This window comes from Taudactylus pleione, unplaced genomic scaffold (genome assembly GCF_031769625.1).
Source record: "Taudactylus pleione unplaced genomic scaffold, aTauple2 ptg000178l, whole genome shotgun sequence".
NCBI classification, from domain to species: Eukaryota; Metazoa; Chordata; class Amphibia; order Anura; family Myobatrachidae; genus Taudactylus; species Taudactylus pleione.
This window is the reverse complement of record NW_028284580.1, coordinates 6,079,414-6,101,621: the sequence shown is the minus strand read 5'-3', so window position 1 is coordinate 6,101,621 and position 22,208 is coordinate 6,079,414. Positions and strand designations below refer to the sequence as shown.

The following is a 22,208-nucleotide window of genomic DNA, read 5'->3' as shown; positions in this document are numbered from 1 at the left end:
ATGTAACACTTCACGAAATTGCGGGCTTCTCATTACTGACAGAGCCCTCCTAGCATATAAAAGGGAGACCTGTCCCATGGTGTACTCTGCAGCGCAAGACCCCCACCCCCAGTCTGAGCAGGGAATAAGACTTGCCGTCTCTATTAACACAGTGCTAGAGAAGTGGGCGTCCGGACCCTAATACTGGGCAATGGGGATGGCCAGCACGATCGAGGACTCCCGTTCCCGAATAGAGATGATCCGGGAGGACTGACCCAAGGCCTCGCCCCCTCAGCCGCAACGCTGGCTTGAGAACCTGTACAATGGGGAGTTCTCCTCGCCCACAGGCTACATTATTAACCTCTCAGCATATGGATTAAGGCTTGGCTCTCTATTGTGACAGAGGTTCCATTCATGGCGCTGTGTCCGTAGACTACCTGATTAGCAGAGATTATAGAAATTTAGGAATACCTATATATCAATATGCATTATGTATAAAGCCACACACAACACGTATATATTGCAGAAGTGAAAGGGAAGCCTCTTACAGTGCGCTGGGGCCAAAGATCGCTCAGCATGCACAACTGCGCGAGGGTGGGGCAGCAAATAGCAGGACATCACCATCAGTGCAGCAGGTATTAGTGCACTGAGCTATACTACTTGTATGCAAGTAGTTACTACTGCCCTTCAGAGGGAAGCGGGTGCGCTGCAGTGACAGAGGGCTGCCAGCTGCCCGTCTTTAATGTGCCAGCACTGCACTGACTTGTGATCAGAGGGGTGCAGCGTCTCCTGTGTCTAAAGGAGGAGGGAGAGCATGGTCCGCGCTGTTTCCTGTAGTAACCCCCTGCGCGCTGGCGGGGGGGATAAGGCGGGGGGCGCGGACCTGTAACGGTGACAGCTGCGGCAATACTGACTGTAATGAGCTTACACTCCTTACCCACTTCAGGTGGAAGGAGGGATCTAGCTGCGCCTTTCTTCCTATGTGTGAGAAACTCACTGCCCAGCAGTTCTTCCAACACTCCCTGATAGTCAGGGGTGGTGGTCATACTCACCACTGCTGCGGCCGGGAGGCTGGGCGGGGGACCCGGACACAAGCTGGTTTCCGCTATGGCGGGCCCCGCTGAGTCCGATGAATCATATTCTAGCCCCCCTTCAGGGATGCCGGACACAGGCTGCAGTAGCCGTGACGGCTCCCTTCCCGGCGTCTCCCACGTAGCAGGCAGACTGCCACAGAAAATAGTCTGCCTGTCCTCATTGTTGAATTAAAAATATAATATAAAAATATATGAATAGGCTGGAGATAGCTTGATGTGCTACCGCCTCTCTCGGGCACATTTTCTAAATTGGGGCTGATGGGGCATAGAGCCAGTCACACTTCTAAATTATTTAAAGTACCAGGCTCTACTCTACCACCGTCTATACCCCACTGTCTTGAGCTCCAGTGCCCCCTAGTGGATGAAGGAGAAATATATATTAAAACCTCTTATCTGGAATTGAACCAAGGAATGGATAAAAGCTAGATTCCAAGTAAGGAAGGTGTCTACTGTTCTATTATATGTATTTACTCTGTAATCACTCTAATATCCTTACTCAATTTGGTAATTAGGCCCTTGATTTCTTGATTACATTAGAAGTTGACACCTTTCTTTTGTGCCTTTTTGTAGATACATGTATCACAAATGTAAGCTATAAGTTCTGATTACACTTTCTACTTGCAGAAGAGAAGGGTGCAAATACTGGTCCTGCAGCCTGTTAGTAGCCTTTCTGATTGCTTAAAGGGCCCAAAAAATCTGATCCGGAAAAGAATGGACAAACTGCTGGACTATGAAAACCTTGAGGAGAAGTACAGTGACACGGGCAGGATGACGTTGGAGGAGGAGTGCATTGTGAAAAACTACAAGGCTATCCATTCCGTGCTGCTGTCTGAGCTGCCTTGTTGCATCACCCTGTCTTTACAGTGGCTTCATAAGATTGTGCTAAACTTTATAGCTCTGCAAACAGATTTGGCTGGACAAGGGCTACACGCAGCAGAAACACAAGCTTTTCAGGTAATGACTATCTTTAGCATTGTCCCTACTAAGTGGTGCATAATAATTAACTGAACCAATATGGCAACAAGTATTGTTAACCCAAACTGCCTTCAACTGGTTTATTTGTGGTTTATAATTACAGCTTCATGAAAGAAGAATTTTATAGCGAGAGGTGCTAAAATAAAAGCCCAAACTTAACGAGTTGGGTACGGGATGCCGGCGCTCGGGATCCTGGCGGTCAGAATACAGATGCCGGCAACCCAACAGGGTTAGCTTCCCGACACTTGTTGGTCGGTATCCTAACCCTCTTCCTACCCTAACCTTCTCTCCCCGGTGCCTGACCCTATCCTCCTCCTCCCTGCACCCTAAACCTAACCCTCCCCTCTTAGTGCCTAACCCTATCCCTCCCTCTAGTGCCTAATCCTAGCCTCTAAACCTAACCCTCTACCCAACCCCACTATTTGGAGTCGGTAATGTAAGCATCAGCATTCTGACCCCTTGGATGCCGAACATATCCCAACTTAACATATCTTTTAAAAAATGCAGTTCCCTAGAATAATGATTAGAAAAGTGGTGGATAAAGGTGCTGTAACCCATGGCAAGCAGTCAGATTTGTGTGTCTAAAGGTAGGTATTACCATGTATTTAGGCGCTTCTCAACATAAATGCTGTGACGGAGTCGACCGTATAGATGACATAGGTCAGTGTAGACATAAAATAAAATGTATTCATGAATACAGGGTGATGCATGGAATATAAATGCATACAGTAAAAACATGTGCTGTAGATTCAAAAAGGATGATAATTCACAGGATCAGTTGTTAAATACTGGATGAGACAGAAAAACGGTATCTGCCGTGGACATTAGACATATGCAATAGGTGAATTATATATACTGTGGATGCATAAAGACATGAAACCTAAAACAAATGACAGGTCTGGTGGGTTCTGATTGCAGCAGGAAATGTGACTCCTGTGTTTAAAATAAGCACTATCGTGCAATGTACAAATAAATGGTTATAATTGTACACTTGGTAGTAGGCAAAAAAGTACAGGATATCATACCCGGTGGGTGATGGAGAGCCAGCTGGTGTTGAATTGCAGGGTGCCCTGGTTGCCCTGCAACGCTCCTTACGCTTTACCCAAACGGAAATCTGATCATGTGGAAAAAGTCCAGAGTCCTTGGAAGTGATTACAGGTGTAGCTAGCCGACGCGTTTCGAGATACTGGGTCTCTTCTTCAAGGCTGTAGCATACCTGTATTGTTGGGGGTCTTTTATAGCAGTCTCTGGGTATGAGGTGCACTTGCTAAAGCTTCCTCCTTGACCCACTTCCGGTTTTGGGCGGAAGTGATGTCATCACTTTTTAAGAAATCTGTCAGACTCTCATCGGCTGCTGCTGCTCCCACTGCAGGAGCCATCTTCCGGCTCCCGCAGTGGGTAATGGGAGAGATGTCATGAGTAATGACGTCTCTCCCATGCAAAGCGGCCGGAAGAGCTGTTAGCAGCGGGACCAGGAGCGGGAGTTTCAGGTAAGTGATTTTTTTTTTTTTATCCTTATTACATCTCTCTCTACTGGGGGGGGGGGACTACTGGGGGCACTACCAGGGGGCGATTACTACAGGGGGCACTACCAGGGGGCGATTACTGCAGGGGGCACTAAAAGGGGGGATTACCACTGGGGGAACTACCAGGTGGGGATTACTACAGGGGGCACTACCAGGGGGGATTACTACAGGGGGCACTAAAATGGGGGATTACCACTGGGGGAACTACCAGGGGGAGATTACTACAGGGGGCACTAAAAGGGGGGATTACCACTGGGGGAACTACTAGGGGGGATTACTACAGGGGGCACTACCAGGGGGGGATTACTACAGGGGGGATTACCACTGGGGGTACTACCAGGGGGGATTACTACTGGGGGCACTACCAGCTGCTGCCATTTCCCACCCTAGGCTTATACTCGAGTCAATAAGTTTTCCCAGTTTTTTGTGGTAAAAGTAGGTACCTCGGCTTATATTCGGGTCGACTTATACTCGAGTATATACGGTAGGTGTCTTTATTGAAGGCTGTTGATGGTGGTTACCATATCAATGTGATGTTTGATTTCATTGGTAAATGCTGTGACTAGGATCAGAGCACCTATTCTATTCATTCTGTCTGCCTACACATCCATTTGTAACCTATTTGTGTGGGACAGGAGCAACATGTGACTGCACTGATATGGTTTATAAATATCTGGCAAAATATGCGAACTGATGGCCTAATTCATCATGGATCGCAAAACGACGCTGATGCCCAATAATAATGTTATAAAAATAGATTGGATCATTAATGGGCATGTTCAGATGGAAATTTCTTTGTGTGGTCATCTTCTAATTGCTGCAACACACTCAAGTATAGCCTGAAGAGATCTGCAGCCCAGCCTGTTTGCCAAGCGGTTGGATCTTTTCCAATATTGCCACTGGTTGATAAGAGTGGCCTGTGTGGCGCCAGCTTTAGATTTTACACATGTGATCTCACACGACCGACGCAGGTGATGATTTTCTCTTGTGATTGTGGTTACTCTTGCAGAATTCTATACATGTGTATACGCTACATTATAAAGAATAAACTCCGTCTTAAGCCGGGTACACATTAGACGATTTTTTAAACAATTTGTCATATTCCGACGTGTCTGAACTTCAAACCGTCTAGTGTGTACACACTGTGCACGCATGTTAGTCTACAGGCACATTACAGCTACAAGGACACTATTCTATATTCGCATATTTCAAGATATATTCTTATTACAGATTTAATTTCTTTGTCATATTTTTTATTTATATTTTTAGTATATTTTGTATATCTCACTTTTTATTTTTTCATTTTTCATTCTGTATAATAAATGTGTATTTTATTTATAAGAAGCCTTGCTGAAATATTTTTATTTTCAGTTGAGTGATAATCTTATATAGATAATCTCTATTGAATTCTCCCCTCAAGCGCCACCCTCCTTTTTTTGTAGTTTTTGTGTAATTGTGAAATTCTGCCTATTACTGAGCGGACAGGAAACTGTATCAATGCTCCTTATCGTAGGAAAATTTAAATTTTCCCCGAAGATTGAAATAACTGGGGACTGTCTATCCCAACTTTCTTACCTGATTTGCATAGATTTAATTTTACTCTGACAATCTTCAAGATCAAACTACTGCTGCATAGTTGGCATAACCTAAATTTATGTTTTTTAGCAAAGAATATAGTTATCGAATCTGTTCTCTTCCAAAAATGAACTTATCCACTTTTAATGCTCCCAGTGGTCTTGTCTAAGGAAGATTCCTTTGCTGTACACGGATGTTTCTGAAATTGTTATGGCAGGGGAAATAAACAAGGATTAGGCTTCCTCAGACTGCAGGGATCAAAAGAACGAGGAGGAAGAGGTTTTCCAGACATATTATTGCAGCTTGGCAGCGCATTTTAGATATATCAGGCTGGTTACTCAATCAAGACATATATTAACTCCGATATAGAGGATACTCTTTCACCCCTGTTCTCCTGGATCATTATTATATCTTAAAAATCTTTGTTAGCAAACAAGGTTGTATCTAATATTTTATTTGATGGTACTTATATGGTGTGGTTGGGGATTATGAACAGTTGCGCACACATTCATACCTGTTAAACATTAGTTTGTATCTGCAGTAACCCGGCCTTCCTGCCAGGGTTAAAAAATAATTGTTTCCTTCAATGGAAAAACCAGGGATTAGTCTCCATCAGAAATGTATACAGGCCGTGGGGAAAGTTACTATCCTTTCAATAATGAAAAGAGCGATATCAACATCCAAATGTCAAGTTTTTTATCTATTTACAAATAAGACATTTGTCCCCCACAGATGACCTAGAGCACCTGAAATCGAAAACTGGGGATGTGTACCCATGCGCTTAGTAAGCACCCTGTTGTCCCATAGTACAAAGTGTCACCCACACTTCACCTAAAAAATATCATAGAAACAAATTGTTTACCACTAGGTGCGGTATTCAATTAGTTTTGCACCCGCGATAAAGTTTTGCATGCCGGACTTTGCGCCTACATCGCGTATTTTAGCAGCGGAAACATATCGTGCACGTACCCGCTATTCGCCGTATTCAATTCCAAAAGGTGCAAAAACGGCGACACGCGAAGTCAGAACAGGCGGAAAGTGTTGTCAGAATCGGGGAAATCAGCCTGAACCCCCCAAAAAGATGCGGAAACATTGGGGATCAATGTAGTAGTGCCCAGTTAGCCCTAATAAAACTGTTTGGGGTACTTAAGTTGGTACAATTGCCTCTAATTAGCGTCTTTGCACAAGTGGTGAAGAATGGCATTAAGCAGTATTTTTTGGAGAAAATAATTAGTCCTGTCAAATTTGGGGTAATTGAAAATGGGTGCTAGCATATTTTAATGTCTCTAAAGTGAAAAACATAAAAAATGCACCTGAAGCAACCACCTGCGATCAAAAAAACACCTCCCCCATACTTGCAGACCCCCAAAAGGTCTATTTCGCTACTTTTTATATTTGTACCCCCACTTTGTATTTTATTACCGCCAGATTCAAACTAATTTTTAGGGGTGTTCCTCATTATTTTAAGGGATTTTTTGATGCAGTTATCCTTTAGGTGGCCTGTTCCAAGGATGCTGAGAGCTTTCCCCACCTTTGCACCCCAAAATAAAAAAAATGCACTTATTTTCTCCTGTTATTCAGAGGCGAATCTTTTTTCGACTATTACATTGCATGGCGGGCGTTTCCGGATACGTGACAAGTATTTGGAATTGAATACGGAGATAAGTTTCCGACTGGCGAAAAGTCACAGTCGGATCTTGGCTTTTCGCTTCTAATTAAATAAGGCCCTAGGCCCTCAGGCGCTATAACATAATCATACAGTCAGGGTTGTTTATGCCAAGGTAAATATCAGGGCAGTCCACTCCTATCCAATGTGGTAACTCTGAAAATACTCAAGAAATAGGGGAAGGATATCCTATAGCATAACTTTGTCATATACACAATTTTTAATCCATATAAGCAATGTATGCAGAGATTCGTACTAGAAGCGGTGGCCTACTAGTGTAAGTAGACAGATTCACACATAACGGAGAGGAAAATGGCAGAATTCTGTCCCAAGCCAAGTTGCCTAATGTATCCTCCTCTACCCAAATGTAAACACTGTAGCTTTCAGTATATATAGAAACAGAAAAAACTCCAGATACTGTAACGCCGTTTATTCTATACACATACAAACAGTTAAAATATCCACTAAAAACATAGGGAACAGATGGACTCTCACCGGATAACTATGTCTACAATAACAGGTAGACAAAAGCGCATGATACCAATTGGTATCTTTTTCAAGGTCTGAGAAGACTAAGTATTGGGGCTTTTATATATATATATATATATATATATATATATATATATATATATATATATATATATATATACATATATATACACAGACCAGGAGGTGTGGCACTCACCCATATGAGGAAACACGAAGGTGAGCCAAATTATAACGTTTCAGTTCTTTATGTAACTGTCTTCAGAAAAGTACAAAACATACAAACAACATACCTTAAATAGCCCATCACCAAGTGTCCAATCCGCGCCGCGTGATCAGCTTCCTCGTTCCCGCTGAGTCGTCGGCGCTGACGATGACGTCACCACTCTCGGCGCACACCACGTGACACCCACACCAAGCGTTGCTAAGCAACAAAGTAACAAGTTGTTTAACCACAACACCACTTGCGTATGACAAGGCTACATAGTACATCGTTATATTGTATATATACAACAGTACATAAAAGCTAGTTAGCCGCCAGCAGTACCAAAATAGACTGCTCACATAACCTAATCACCCGGCTATATCGTTGTTATTATTATTATTGTAAAAAAGAGAGATGTATTACAAAGCGGAACATATCTCAACACACAGGACATAATTGCTTGGACATCAAGCTCATAGGGTAATACACAGAAAATGCAACCATGCTGAGTTAATATCTATTACAAACCAATGTTACTTACATTGGTACAACCTCAAAGCACATCGCCATACTACACAAACAAGCAATTATATAACTGCATTATCCTATATAAAAACAGGCAAATGAGGACAAAATACATACATACACCAATATTCTATCATCATGGATATTTAGCCAAAGGGAACTTTAGTCTAACACATAATGGCAGTGGTGCTTCAGAGTTTAACTAAAGCCAACAAAGGAGATATTATCATTTAAACCTTTAGGGTATAATACATCAAGTCTCAGAATCCATTCTGCCTCTTTCCTTAATAGTAATTTCCCGTGATCCCCACCCCGCATTAGAGGTGGGACATGGTCAATCATACGGTATCTTAATGACGTTAAAGTATGCTTAGATTCCTGAAAATGTCTCGCCACGGGTTGATCACTTGTACCATGGGTAATAGCTGCTTTTTTTTGGTTTTGGATCTGGATCTTTCTTCGTGTTTTGGATCTGGATTGGTTTTGCCAAAACCACCCTTCCGTGTTTTGGGTTCTGGGTTTTGTGTTTTGGATCTGTATTTTTTTTTTAAAAAGCATAAAAAGCTAAAATCACAGAATGTGTTGGTCTTTCTGCTCCTATGTTATTATTAACCTCAATAACCTTAATTTCCACTAATTTCCAGTCTATTCTAAACACCTCACACCTCACAATAGTGTTTTTATGTCCAAAAGGTTGCACCGAGGTAGCTGGATGACTATGCTAAGCGACACGAGTGGGCGGCACAAACACGTGACCCATCTAGGAGTGATACTGCAGTGGCAGACAGGATGGCAGTTTGAAAAACTAGGCCCCAAACTGTACATAATGCAAAGAAAAAAAAAGAGGTGCAAGATGGAATTGTCCTTGGGCCCTCCCACCCACCCTTATGTTGTATAAACAGGACATGCACACTTTAACAAAGCAATCATTTCAGCGCCAGGGTCTGCCACACAACTGTGGCTGAAATGATTGGTTCGTTTGGGCCCCCACAAAACAAGCTGGCAATTAATCTGTCCCTGCACAAACTGGCTTTACGGAGGCAAGATGTCGTCCTCATCCTCCTCATCCACCGATTCCTCACCCTCTTCAGTGTTGTGTACATCCTCATCCTCACAGAGTATTAACTCGTCCCTACTGGAATCCACCACCACAGGTCCCTCTGTACGTTCTGGAGGCTGGTCTCCCTGGAAGAGTTGATAATTCAGTTTTATGAACATCATCTTCTCCACATTTTGTGGAAGCAACCTCCTACGCCTTTCGCTGACAAGGTTCCCGGCTGCACTAAACACTCTTTCGGAGTACACACTGGAGGGGGGGCAACTCAGGTAAAATAGAGCCAGTTTGTACAGGGGCCTCCAAATTGCCTCTTTTTCCTGCCAGTACAGGTATGGACTGTCTGACATGCCTACTTGGATGCTGTCACCGATGTAATCCTCCACCATTCTGTCAATGGTGACAGTATCATATGTAGTTACAGTAGACATGTCAGAAATTGTTGCCAGGTCCTTCAGTCCAAACTTGGTCCTGCCTGCCCTGCATCACCGCCAGCGGGTTGCTTAGGATACCTACGTTTTTTCCTGGCAGCCCCAGTTGCGGGAGAAAATGAAGAAGGAGCCGTTGACGTGTCACGTTCCGCTTCAGCTGACAGTGTGTTCACCAGCAGGTCTTTGCACCTCTGCAGGCTTGTGTCGGCCGGAAAGAGAGACACCACATAGGCATTAAACCTAGGATCGAGCACGGTAGCCAAAATGTAGTGGTCTGATTTCAACAGATTGACCATCCTGGAATCCTGGCAAAGCGAATGAAGGGCTTCATCCACAAGTCCCACATGCCGAGTGGAATCGCTCCGTCTTAGCTCCTCCTTCACTTTCTCCAGCTGCTTCTGCAAAAGCCTGATGAGGGGAAAGACCTGACTCAAGCTGGCAGTGTCTGAACTGACTTCACATGTGGCAAGTTCGAAGGGCTGGAGAACCTTGCATAACACGGAAATCATTCTCCACTGCGCTTGAGTCAGGTGCATACCCCTCCTTTGCCTATGTCATAGGTGGATGTATAGGCTTGAATGGCCGTTTGCTGCTCCTCCATCCTCTGAAGCATATAGAGGGTTGAGTTCCACCGCGTCACAACCTCTTGCTTCAGGTGATGGCGGGGCAGGTTAAAGAGTGTTTGCTGGCGCTCAAGTCTTCGGCACGCAGTCGCTGAATGGCGAAAGTGGGCAGAAATTTTTCGGGCCACCCAAAGCGTCTCCTGCACACCCCTGTTGCTTTTAAGAAAATTCTGCACCACCAAGTTTATTGTGTGAGCAAAACATGGGACGTGCTGGAATTTGCCCAGATGTAATGCCCGCACAATATTGGTGGCGTTGTCAGATATCACAAATCCCCAGGAGAGTCTAAGTGGGGTAAGCCACTGGGCAATGATTTCCCTCAGTTTCTCTAAGAGGTTGTCGGCGGTGTGCCTCTTACTGAAACCGGTGATACACAGCGTAGCCTGCCTTGGAACGAGCTGGCGTTTATGAGATGCTGCTACTGGTGACGCTGCTGCTGCGTAAGGTGATACATCTACCCAGTGGGCTGTCACAGTCATATAGTCCTTAGTCTGCCCTGTTCCACATTGGGACATTGGGTACAACGGCATTTTTCAGGACACTGAGGACACTTTTTCTGACGTTTCTGTACAGTCTCGGTATCGCCTGCCTAGTGAAGTGGAATCTAGACGGGATTTGGAACCGGGGACACACTACCTCCATCAATTGTCTAAATCCCACTGCACTAATGGCGGATACCGGACGCACGTCTAACACCAACATAGCAGTCAAGGCCTCAGTTATACGTTTTGCTTCAGGATGACTGCTGTCGTACTTCATCCTCCTCGCTAAGGACTGTTGGAGGGTCAATTGTTTAGTAAAAGTAGTGGTGTTCCTACTTCCTCTCTGGGATGATGAACGACTCCCAGCAGCAGCAACAGCAGCAGCGGCAGCAGGAGGCGTAGCAATGCAGGATCCTCCGGAGGAATCCCGGATAGGAGAGTCAGTCATGCCAGTGACATGGCCTGCAGGACTACTTCCGATCCTGACTAAGGAGGAAATTGACGAGGAGTGAGTTGACGGTGTGGTTTGCAGGCGCTTGGATACAACAGGACAACGGGATTTAGGTGTCCCTGGACTGCTTATGGTCTTAGCCAAAGTTTCTGAACTTGACATTAACTTTTTATGAACGTGCTGCAGGTGCCGTATAAGGGAGGATGTTCCTAGGTGGTTAACGTCCCTACCCCTACTTATTCCACCTTTACATATGGTACATATGGCAAGACAGTTGTTGTCCGGATTTGGATAGAAATATTGCCAGACCAAAGAGGTGATATGTTTGGTCTTCTGCCCAGGCATGACCGTGATGGGCTTTTTCATCCCACGGACAACAACTGTCTCCCCCGGAGCCTGATTTAAACAAACCACATCACCATCAGAATCCTCCTCGCCAACTTCCTCCTCAGCGCCAGCTACACCAGTATCCTCATCCTGTTGTACTTCAACAGTGACATCTTCAATTTGCATATCAGCAAGTGGACTGTGGGTGCTCCTTTCAGCACTTGCAGGGGGCGGGCAAATGGTGGAAAGAGCCACCTCTTCCCGTCCAGTGCTGGGAAGGTCAGGCATCGCAACCACCACCACACTTGGACTCTCCTTGGGGATTTGTGATATCTTCTTAGAACGCACAGTTCTTCGCTGTGCTTTTGCCAGCTTAACTCGTTTGATTTTTTTAGTGGGAGGAGGGCTTCCATCGTCATGTGAAGCTGAACCACATGCATGAACATAGGGAAAGACCTTAGCCATTCCTTGCCACTCCGTGTCGTAAATGGCATATTGGCAAGTTTACGTTTCTCTTCAGATGATTTAAATGTTTTTTTCAAGGTCATTTTCCTGAACTTTGTCATTTGGGATTGTATGTGACCTCTACTATGACATTGGGCATCGGCCTTGGCAGACGACGTTGATGGCATGTTATCATCTATGTCATGACTAGTGGCAGCAGCTTCAGCACTAGGAGGAAGTGGTTCTAGATCTTTCCCTATTTTATTTTTATCGGAGAAAGTTTGGTCCTCCATTTGTGTTATATTGATATATACGTGCGGCTAAGGCGCACACAAACACAGAAAATATTTTTTTATTTTTGTTGGAGACTAATGCACTTTGTGGGTTACACCACCCTTTAAGAAATGAGCCAGCCGGCCCTTTACTTATGGGACACAGGCGCACGCTTGGCGCTGCTCCTTTGTTGATGCACGTGCAGCCACAGTGCACACAATTCACAAACACAGAAAATATTTTTTTATTTTGTTTGGACTGCCCTTTGGGGGTTACAGCATCCTTTAGCGGTCAATCCAGCCGGCCTTTTACTTATGGGACACAGGCGCACGCTTGGCACTACTTTGTTAATGCACGTGTGGCTACTGCACACACAATTCACAAACAGAAAAAAATATATTTTTTAATTTTGTTTGGAGTGCCCTTTAGGGGTTACAGCACCCTTTAACGGACAAGCCAGACTGCCTTTTACTTATGGGACACAGGCGCACGCTTGGCGCTGCTCCTTCGCTGATGCACGTGCAGCCACAGTGCACACAATTCACAAACACAGAAAAAATGTGGTTTTTTTTAGCACTTGGGGGGAGCACCCCTGACGGACAGAGCACCCCCTGGACAACACTACAGCACCCCTTTAGGACTGGGACACTGCACAGGACTTTGGAGTGGACACAGCCCCTATGGACAATTGACTGCACAACACAGTCCAGCCAGCCCCTATGGACTTTGAAGTAGTGGACACAGCCCCTATGGACAACAGCAGCACAGCGCAGCACAGCACAACACTACACTACACTGCACTACACCACTACACTACACAGCCCAGCCTGCCCTAACTCCCACCCTCCCTCTTCACTGTCCACAGCCGAGTGAGAAATTGGCGCCGACGCGGGTACCTTATATAGGATCCAAAACCCGCGAGACCCGGAAGGCGGGATGATGACGTTTTGCCTCGATTTCAGATCCGAGTCAGGCGGGAAAAGTCGAGCCTGACTCGGATCGGGGGGGTTCGGATTTCAGAAATCCGAACCCGCTCACCCCTAATAAATATATATATATATATATATATAATATATATATATATGTGTGTGTGTATATATGTGTATATATATATATATATATATATATATATATATATATATATACACACACAGTCAGGTGCATAAATATTGGGACATTGACAGAATTTTCATGTTTGGCCTCTATTCACCACCACAATGGCTTTGAAATGAAACAAACAAGATGTGCTTTAACTGCAGACTTTCAGATTTCATTTGAGGGTAATTACATCCAAATCAGGTTAACGGTGTAGGAATTACAACGCTTTCTATATGTGCCTCCCACTTTTTAAGGGGCCAAATGTAATGGGACTATCAACTCAAAAGCTATTTCATGGACAGGTGTGGGCTATTCCCTCGTTATTTCATTATCAATTAAGCCATTCAGTGTGATCGCTGCATTTGCATACTCGGCCCCTTTTGGCAGCGTGAGAGCGCAGCTTAGTGTCCGGGTCTGAATCGAGCCCTATGTTCCATCACATCTGCAAAAAAATGTGCCCAGATGCTTTAAATTTGTGTTGGAGATGTGGCACTGATATTGGAACTTTCTTGCACACTTGGTGGACCTGTCCAAAACTTTGTTTCTTTTTGGAGTGAAATTAGATCTCTCCTTCACACTTTGGTTGGTTTCAACATTATTGCCTTTGTGTATTCCAGATGCCACTTTTCATCAACACAAACTTATTAGACATGTTATTTCAGCAGCTACCTGTAGCATCGTAACAGCTTGGAAAACAACCAATGTCCCTACGATAAGTGAGATCATAGCTAAAGTTTGGCACATAGATTCTATGGAATACATGACTAACATATTACGCAATTCTTCCAAAAGCTTTATTAAAATATGGGATCATTGGACTTCAAACTTTCGAACGCACCCATTATTCCTATAAAAATAGGTCATGAATATTCTATACGATAATTCTTTTATGTCTTTACCAACATTTGGAGAACCCAATGCATGCATAGATAAAGTTTTATAGGAGTCCAGTTGGGTAACAACCTTCTTCTCTTTTTTCCCCTCTATCCTCTTCCTTTTTACGTGATTTGCCACACCACACTTCTCTTTTATTATTTTACTCTTTCCCTCTTTTTTTATTGTTATAAAATTTAGATGAAAGCAGTAAATGTAACAAATACTTATTATGCGACATGTCTATTTATGTCACTTTTTGTCATCTTATGGCATCTGTTTTGGTTCATTTTTCTCTGTTATTAAGAGCCTCTGCGTAGTCTTCGCTGTATATTATTCATTTATTGAATAAAAAAGTTATAAAAAAAACCCACTGTCTTTTACAGTAGAACTACAGGTTCCAGCAAGCCTCCCCCGTATGCTTGTACTTGGAGAATAACAAGTACCAGCATGCAGGGCATGCACCTCTAGTTCACCTGCAAAAAAAAAGTAATGTTAAAATAAAGATAATATACATATCGTGAAAGTAAAGTTTTATTACACACTCACACATAGTCACCTTCAATCACTGGACAGGTCTTCTTGGCCAAGTAGGCATCCACATTTTCTTAAAAAAAAAGGATGGTACTTCCTGAATTACAGCTCATCCGCGGCATTTCTCTATAGAAATCCCGATGCTGAGCGTTCATTGGCTCTCTCAGCCAATGAACGGTTCCCAATTCAATGGTTAGAACTGCTAGGTTACTAAAGGATCCCCGGCCTGGGCTGACTAATGGTCAGGTGTAATGCTTTGGCCGGGGAACCCGGTGAAAAGATTCCCCTGGCTGTGGCATTACACCCCTGCTAGAAAGAGTCCGGTGCTGGTTATGGAAAATAAAATTAAATAAACTTGAGCATTTTTTTAAACAAAGATGCATGTACGGATTTCGCTGCATGCATCAGTGTCATTATGGAAATGCCTCTTAAGTGACGTCTGCATGGTTCGGGTCGGTCCAACATATCGTTCGTCGGTCAGTAGTGCGTACACACTGCACGATATGCCGCAAATTGTTAACGAGATTCACAGATCTTCCTGCATGTAGGGAAGATCTGAAGATACAACCAACGGTTGGAGTGCGCATCGTGATCACATTGGACGATATGAATGATTTGTCGTTCCAATGCGTCGGAATCGGCCAAATCGTTCATGATTTCGTCTAGTGTGTAGGGGCCTTTACTTTTGATTCTATGTCCTGCTGATGCAGACTATTGTAGAGACATTCTTTCACTTTAATTTCATGTTACCCTGCTTGTTTTGGAATGTTTATTCCTTAAATTGGTATGTTACTCAATGTAATCGAATTATTTACCTGATTTACTGTTGACGTTACATCATAAAATTACAGTAAAAATAAAAAAAATACAATCTTTCACTATTGATATTAAAATTACAATGTCTAATATATGAAGCATTGCTGTCATTATAGATGCAGTACAGCAAGGTTCCTGAGGCCCAGTTCAGGAAATGGGTAGAAGACAGTATCCAGAACTCAATTTCTCAGATGAACGAATTTACCAAAATATTTGACGAGGTCTTGCCAGCTCCAATAGTACAGGTGAGCCTCTTCCTGCTCATTTGAACATCAAGCTTTGAATTTATTCTCAAAATAAATTGTTTATGCATGTCAGTTTCTTTGGCTAGTGCCATCAGGTTTATTGCACTATACCTAAAATTAGAGTGGTTCGGTTTTGACTCGATTATGCACGGATCTAAAAAAGTCATCTTATTGGCTATCTGAATGTCACGTGTCATCTCATTGGCTATCTGGCTCTCATGTGTTCTGGATAGCCAATCAGATCCGAATTTGCAATACGAACCGAAACAAAACCGAACCGCTCATATCTTCTGAAAATGTGCTGTCCATTATTTGCTAATTTTTAGTATATTGTGCCCAGTACCCTTTGTTGTCCAGCAGTGGGTACACAGTAGACGATATGTCCGATCTCGAGGTTTAGAACAACATATCGGGTACATCGTCTATTGTGTACCCATGATATGTGTGCTCCCACTGGTTGTTAGCGACATGGCCTGTTGGCCCTACAGCAGGGCCAACGGGGAATCTCTAACGATGTCATGCTGCAGAATGAAGCATGACACATAACCCCACCCCTGGGACACATCCTTGGCAAATGTGTAAGCGTTTGACGCATGCCAGGTCCCGTCGCCAGCGATATAACGCTGGGTACACATTGGGTAATGTGTACCCAGCTTTAGCTCTTCAAGCACTTAATTTGCTTTAAGCATTCAAAGCAGGTCACCATTTTCCCTCCACTATACCATACCATTCAGGGAGTCACTGGCTGACTGTGCCCTGGCATTGGATAGGATACTGAAGTCTCTTTTCATCAGGGAGTCACAGGCTAACTAATCTGGGTATGATGCAGAGGGCACTTTACATCAGGGAGTCATGGACTGTGTTCCCTGGCATTGGGTGTGATGCGGAAGTCACTTTACATCAGGGAGTCATGGGCTATTCCCTGGCATTGGATATGATGCGGAAGTCACTTTACATCAGGGAGTCATGTGCTGACTATTCCCTGGCATTGGATATGATGCGGAAGTCACTTTACATCAGGGAGTCATGGGCTGACTGTTCCCTGGCATTGGGTATGATGCAGAGGGCACTTTACATCAGGGAATCGGGATAATTGTTCCCTGGCATTAGGTATGATGTGGAGGTGGTGTTGTAGCCCTTTTGGGCCTGGCATACATATGAAGGTTGCTGGTTGTGCATTAGGCTGTTATAGGTGACTGTAACTAGAAAAGTAAAGGTAGGTGGTGTAAGGTTGTTATTTTGGGCTAATGTCGCCTATTGCTTGAGGAATACCCATTCCTCAGTCAAGTTACCGTTATTAATGAAGTGATAGGTAACTTGCTCATATGCATTGGTTCAACCAAATGTTTGATTTCAGCTGCCCTTATTTATAGTGATGACTGCAAAAATATATTTTTTTTGTTAAGCTTATAGTTATAGACGTTGTCTCCCATATCCAAACTGCTTGGGACCAGGGGTATTTTGGATAACAGAATATTCCGTATTTTGGAATATTTGCATACCATAATGAAATATCTTGGGAATGGGACCCAAATATACACACAGAATGCATTTATGTGTTATATACACCTTATACACACAGCCTGCAGGTCATTTTATACTATATTTTCAATAATATTGTGACTCAAAAAAGTTTGTGTACACACATGAAATTAATTTATGTTTCATATACACCATATACACACAGCCTTAAGGTTATTTAATACAATATGTTTAATAATTTTGTGCGTAAAACAAAGTTTCTGTACATTGAACCATCAAAAAGCAAAGGTGTCACTATCTCATTTATGCTAAAAAAAATATCCGTATTTTGGAATATTTGGATATGGGAGACTCAACCTGACAACAAATTAAACAGAGATCATTCTTCACATTTTTAATGTTTGTATTCATGAATATATTTACAGGATGTTCTTGTCAAAGAACCCAGGAGGTACTGGAAGGTTTGATTAATGAATGTATGTCTCCCTTGTTTACCTACCTGTTGTACTGCTGGTACTTTCAGTGCACCCCACTTGTCGTAGAATTTATCCAGTAATACATTTTTAGGATAGCATGATGTATACAGCTGTTTATGCAAGGGCCCCCATGGGCCTGGTTTTCCAGTGTGTTGCTCAGTATTGTCCCTGTAATCCTTTAACTCAGAATAATTATTTCTACTTCAGGGATCCATAAAAGGTCCACAGGGTGACCTTGGGGTATAGGTGATGCAGAGTCATCTTGGCACCTTACGCAGTGAATTCTTCTCCCAGGATGCAACGGATCTCCCTCTATACCCCGCCCCCGGGCCGGAGGCTCCTCAGTTTCGTTGGGTGCCCGGCCGGAGTCGGGTCACTGAACACGCAGTGGGGCTGTTGCTAAACAGCCCCTGAAGTGAAGATTCTTCTAGTGCCGCAGCGCGGGCAGTCCAGTGAAAGTTGAGCTGAGACGCCGGTACTGATCTGGGGATCTTGGCGGGCCCCTGGGATTTTGGCTAGCAGAGACCCCGAATGATCCCTAGACTGCGGCCGGATACTACGGGGCAGCAGGTATGTAGCACGCACCATCGCAGTATTTTTCCTCCAGGGCTGGGAACTCCCCGGGGTTGACAACGTGTGGAACCAGGCACTGGGTCCTGCGCTTCCACAAAGCCACCTGGGACGGTGGGCTGGATTTGGCGGGAACGCTCCAGCGTCCAAGGGGTTAATCGCTGACCAGGGGAGGCAGCCTTCCCTGTTTTACAGCCGGCTCCTCCCCGCTGCACAGCGCGCCTTTCCAACGCGGTCTGGCTGAACTGTGACAGCTTCTTTCTTCCGGCTCCACCCCCCATGAGTACTTCGACTGCCATTTCTCCTGGCTGCGTGTCGCAGATCTCGGCGGGTGGTGCGGAGTATGGGTACCCCTACATACCTCTCCTCCTGATGGTGGTCAATGTATGTAGCACTTTGTCCTACTAGACGCTAAGTCTGTGTAGTTGACCAGTAAGTGTCATTTAAGTGCAGGTATTGTTGTTATTCTGCATTTGTCTGCAACTGTATGCTAGCGCTGTCTGTCTGAGTGTCTCTTTCTATAACTGTCGGACATTTTTTGCTATCCCTGTACCTATTCTGAGCCAAAGCACTGTTGTTGTGCACTGTAATTTGGCTCCTACTAAGCTGTTCTGTAAAAAATGTACAGCGGTGTTAGGAGTGGGGGACATAGCCTCTGAGGAGTTATGTTTGCGGTGTTAAACCTCTCCAGGTCCCTCTGCGGCTTCTGCCGCTCAGCAGGAGCCGCCATGGGAGTGCTTTGCAAAAGCACTGACAACCATTGCGGGGCAATTGGCAGGCCCTCCTGTGTTTCCACAGTTCGGTTTTCGACAGTAGCACCTTTTGCCAGTGCAGAACTTGCTGCAACCATCCAGTCGGTTAATACAGTTCCTGCTGTATGGCAAGGTGCCACTGAGGTACAGCAGAGTGACGTACCCGTCAGCAGACCGGCTAAAAGGGTCTGGCTGTCGTCGCAATCTACTTTGTGGGATGAAGATGATGTGTCATCTGATGATGGACTGCTCCTGGATGAGTCTGACTCTGAGCCCCCTCCTCAAGAGGCAGGGGTCAAGTCAAAAATATATATTCCAGGTCTGATACAGGCTGTGAAGGCAGCCCTGATCATTGAGGAGGATGAGCCTCCTGCGCCTAAGTCTAGGCATGTGTATTTCATGGAAGAAAAGGTGACTGAGGCTATATTTCTGTTGTCTGACCAACTGGTGAATCAGTTGGAGGTATCATGAAAAACGCTGGGGAAGCGTTGTCAGACGCAGAAGCGTCTAATCTCGGCTTATCCTTTTGCTGAGAATCATTTTACCAAGTGGGAGACTCCACCGGTGGTGGATTCCCATGTCACGCGTTTGGTAACAAGCGCAACGCTACCTATGCCTTCCATGTCGTCCCTGAAGGATTCTACAGATAGGCAGGTAGAGGTGGCCTTAAATCTGTTCACTCCCTTTCGGGGGCTGCATGCAGACTACCACGGATTCCTGGGTGAGGGAAGTGGTCTCTCAGGGGTACGCCCTTTCCTTCCACAGAAGGCCTCCCCATTAATTCTTTTGCACAGGACTTCCGAAGAACTCGGACAACGCTTTGGCTTTTCAAGAGGAGGTACAATACAAGCTGCAGGCACGGGTCATTGTACCGGTCCCGTTGTCCCAAAGGGGAATGGGTTATTATTCCAGCCTTTTTCTAATCCAGAAATCAAAAGGTTCTTAACGTCCTATTCTCAATCTCTGGTCCCTGAACAAATTGCTCATGGTACCCTGATTCAGAATGGAAACCCTATGCTCAGTTATACTGGCTATGGAACCTGGGGATTTTATGGTATCTCTGGATATTCAGGATGAATGCCTGCATATTCCGATTGTTTCAACTCACCAATGTTTTCTCAGGTTCGCTGTGTCACAGCAACATTTCCAGTTTCAGACTGTGCCGTTTGGCTTTGGCACTGCACCTCGTGTGTTTACAAGGGTCATGGCGGTAATGGCATCCCATCTGAGGCTGCAGGGGATCCGTCTGTTACCTTACCTGGATGACCTCTTGCTACTAGCAGGGTCCCCAGAGGTGCTTCACCACCACCTGCAGCTAACGATATTTGTGCTCCAATTACATGGGTGGTTGATAAATTGGAAGAAGTCCTCACTGGATGCTCCATCTGGGAGCCCTGTTGGATTCATAACAGTAAAGATATTTCTGATAGCAGAAAAGATCTCCACTTTGCACACGCGTGTACGCAGATGCCTTCACAATCGCCGAGTGTCAGTCCACTCAGCAATGCAGTCTATGGGATCTATGGTGTCGACATTCGACATGGTGGAGTATGCCCAGTTTATTCCCAGCCTCTGCAGCAATTGATCCTCTCCAAGTGGGACGGATTACCCCATCATATATACGGACTCAAACGATGGTGCTCTCTCCGGAGGTGCGCTTGTCCCTGACTTGGTGGCTACAGACAATCCGTCTCACCAGGGGGTGTCCCTTTTGGATCTTGGACAGGGTCCTTCTGACGACGGATGCCAGTCTTCGGGGTTTGGGAGCAGTGACCGGTCCACACTCCTTTCAGGGAAGGTGGACCACAAAGGAATCAAGCAAGAGGGAGGCATGATCCTGCTGGTGGCTCCAGCATGGCCCCGATGTCCATGGTACTCAGATCTTTGGAGTCTCTACATCGACACTCCGTGGCTGTTGCCTCAACGTCCGGACCTGTTGTCTCAAGGTCCTTGCCTCTACCCAGATCTGGGTCGTCTGTCTTTGACGGCGTGGCTCTTGAGACATCCCTCTTAAGGTTCAAGAGTTTTTCCGGCTCTGTGGTTAACACCATGCTCAGAGCACGTAAACCTGCTTCTGCTAGAATTTACCACAGGGTATGGCATCCCTATTTTGAATGGTGTCATCCAAGAAGTTATGACCCCCAGGTGTTTAGGATATCCAGAGTGTTGGCTTTCCTACAGGCGGGTTTGGACCTTGGTCTCCGCCTTGCTACACTGAAGGTCCATATCTCGGCCCTTTCAGTGTGGTTCCAGCGAAGGACTTCTCCTCTTCCTGACATCCGCACCTTTCTGCAGGCGGTCCTTCATTTCCAGCCTCCGTTTGTCCCTCCTGTAGCGCCTTGAGATTTGGCTGTTGTCCTTAGGGCCCTCCCTTTGAACCACTGGGCTCAGTAGACCTCAAATGGCTTACTGCTAAGACTGTTTTTCTTCTGGCAATTGCTTCTGCCAGAAGAGTTTCCAATTTGGGGGCTCTCTCGTCGTTCCACATTTCTAGTTTTTCACAGGGACAGGGCAGTGCTTCAAAATCGCCCTGGGTTCCTTGCTAAGGTGATCTCTAGTTTCCACATTAATGAGGAGATTATTGTGACGGCCTTTATCTTCCCAGACCTCTCGACAGGGGAGGTCTCATTGGATGTGGTACGTGCCCTCAAGATTTATGTGGATCGTACCAGTCAGATTCCTTGTTTGTACTTTATGGTTTCCACAAGAGAGGATGGCCGGCCAATAAACAAACTTTGGCTAGATGGCTTCATATGACGAGTTCTGAGGCTTACATTCATGAGGGCCTTCCAGTCCCGCCCTCTGTTACTGTTCATTCTACTCGGTCTGTGGGCCCTTCGTGGGCAGCTCGTAGTGGCGCCTTGGCTGTACATCTTTGTAAGGCGGCCACGTGGTCTTCTATCCAGACCTTTTTGAGGTATTACTCTTTTGATACCTTTGCCACTCAGGATGCTTCCTTCGGGTGGCAGATTCTCCTTTCTGCACAGGAGCGTCCCCGTCCTTGAAGGTACTGCTTTGGGAATCCCCAAGGTCACCCTGTGGACCTTCTATGGATCCTGAAGTAGAAAAGTAGAGATATGGTAAGAACTTACCCTTATTATCTCCATTTCTATGAGGTCCATAGGGTCCACAGGGCACCTGCCCTGACGCACCCGTGCTTCAGTTGGGCTTCACTCTGGTCACCGGTTTTCCGTCTCCTTCAGTGTGAATGTGATTCTAGTGTGTTTCAGAGTTTCTTCCCTCTCT

General features: G+C 45.1%; 1 protein-coding gene across 1 annotated transcript in view; it reads left to right on the top strand.

Annotated features, from left to right (window-relative positions):
* Positions 1-22,208, top strand: part of ARHGEF37 (Rho guanine nucleotide exchange factor 37) — a 117,482-nt gene that overhangs the window by 59,214 nt on the left and 36,060 nt on the right. The window contains exons 11-12 of the mRNA XM_088475773.1: positions 1,698-2,027; positions 15,554-15,682. Coding sequence (XP_088331899.1) covers positions 1,698-2,027; positions 15,554-15,682 — 459 coding nt within the window. The remainder of the gene's footprint in view (positions 1-1,697; positions 2,028-15,553; positions 15,683-22,208) is intronic.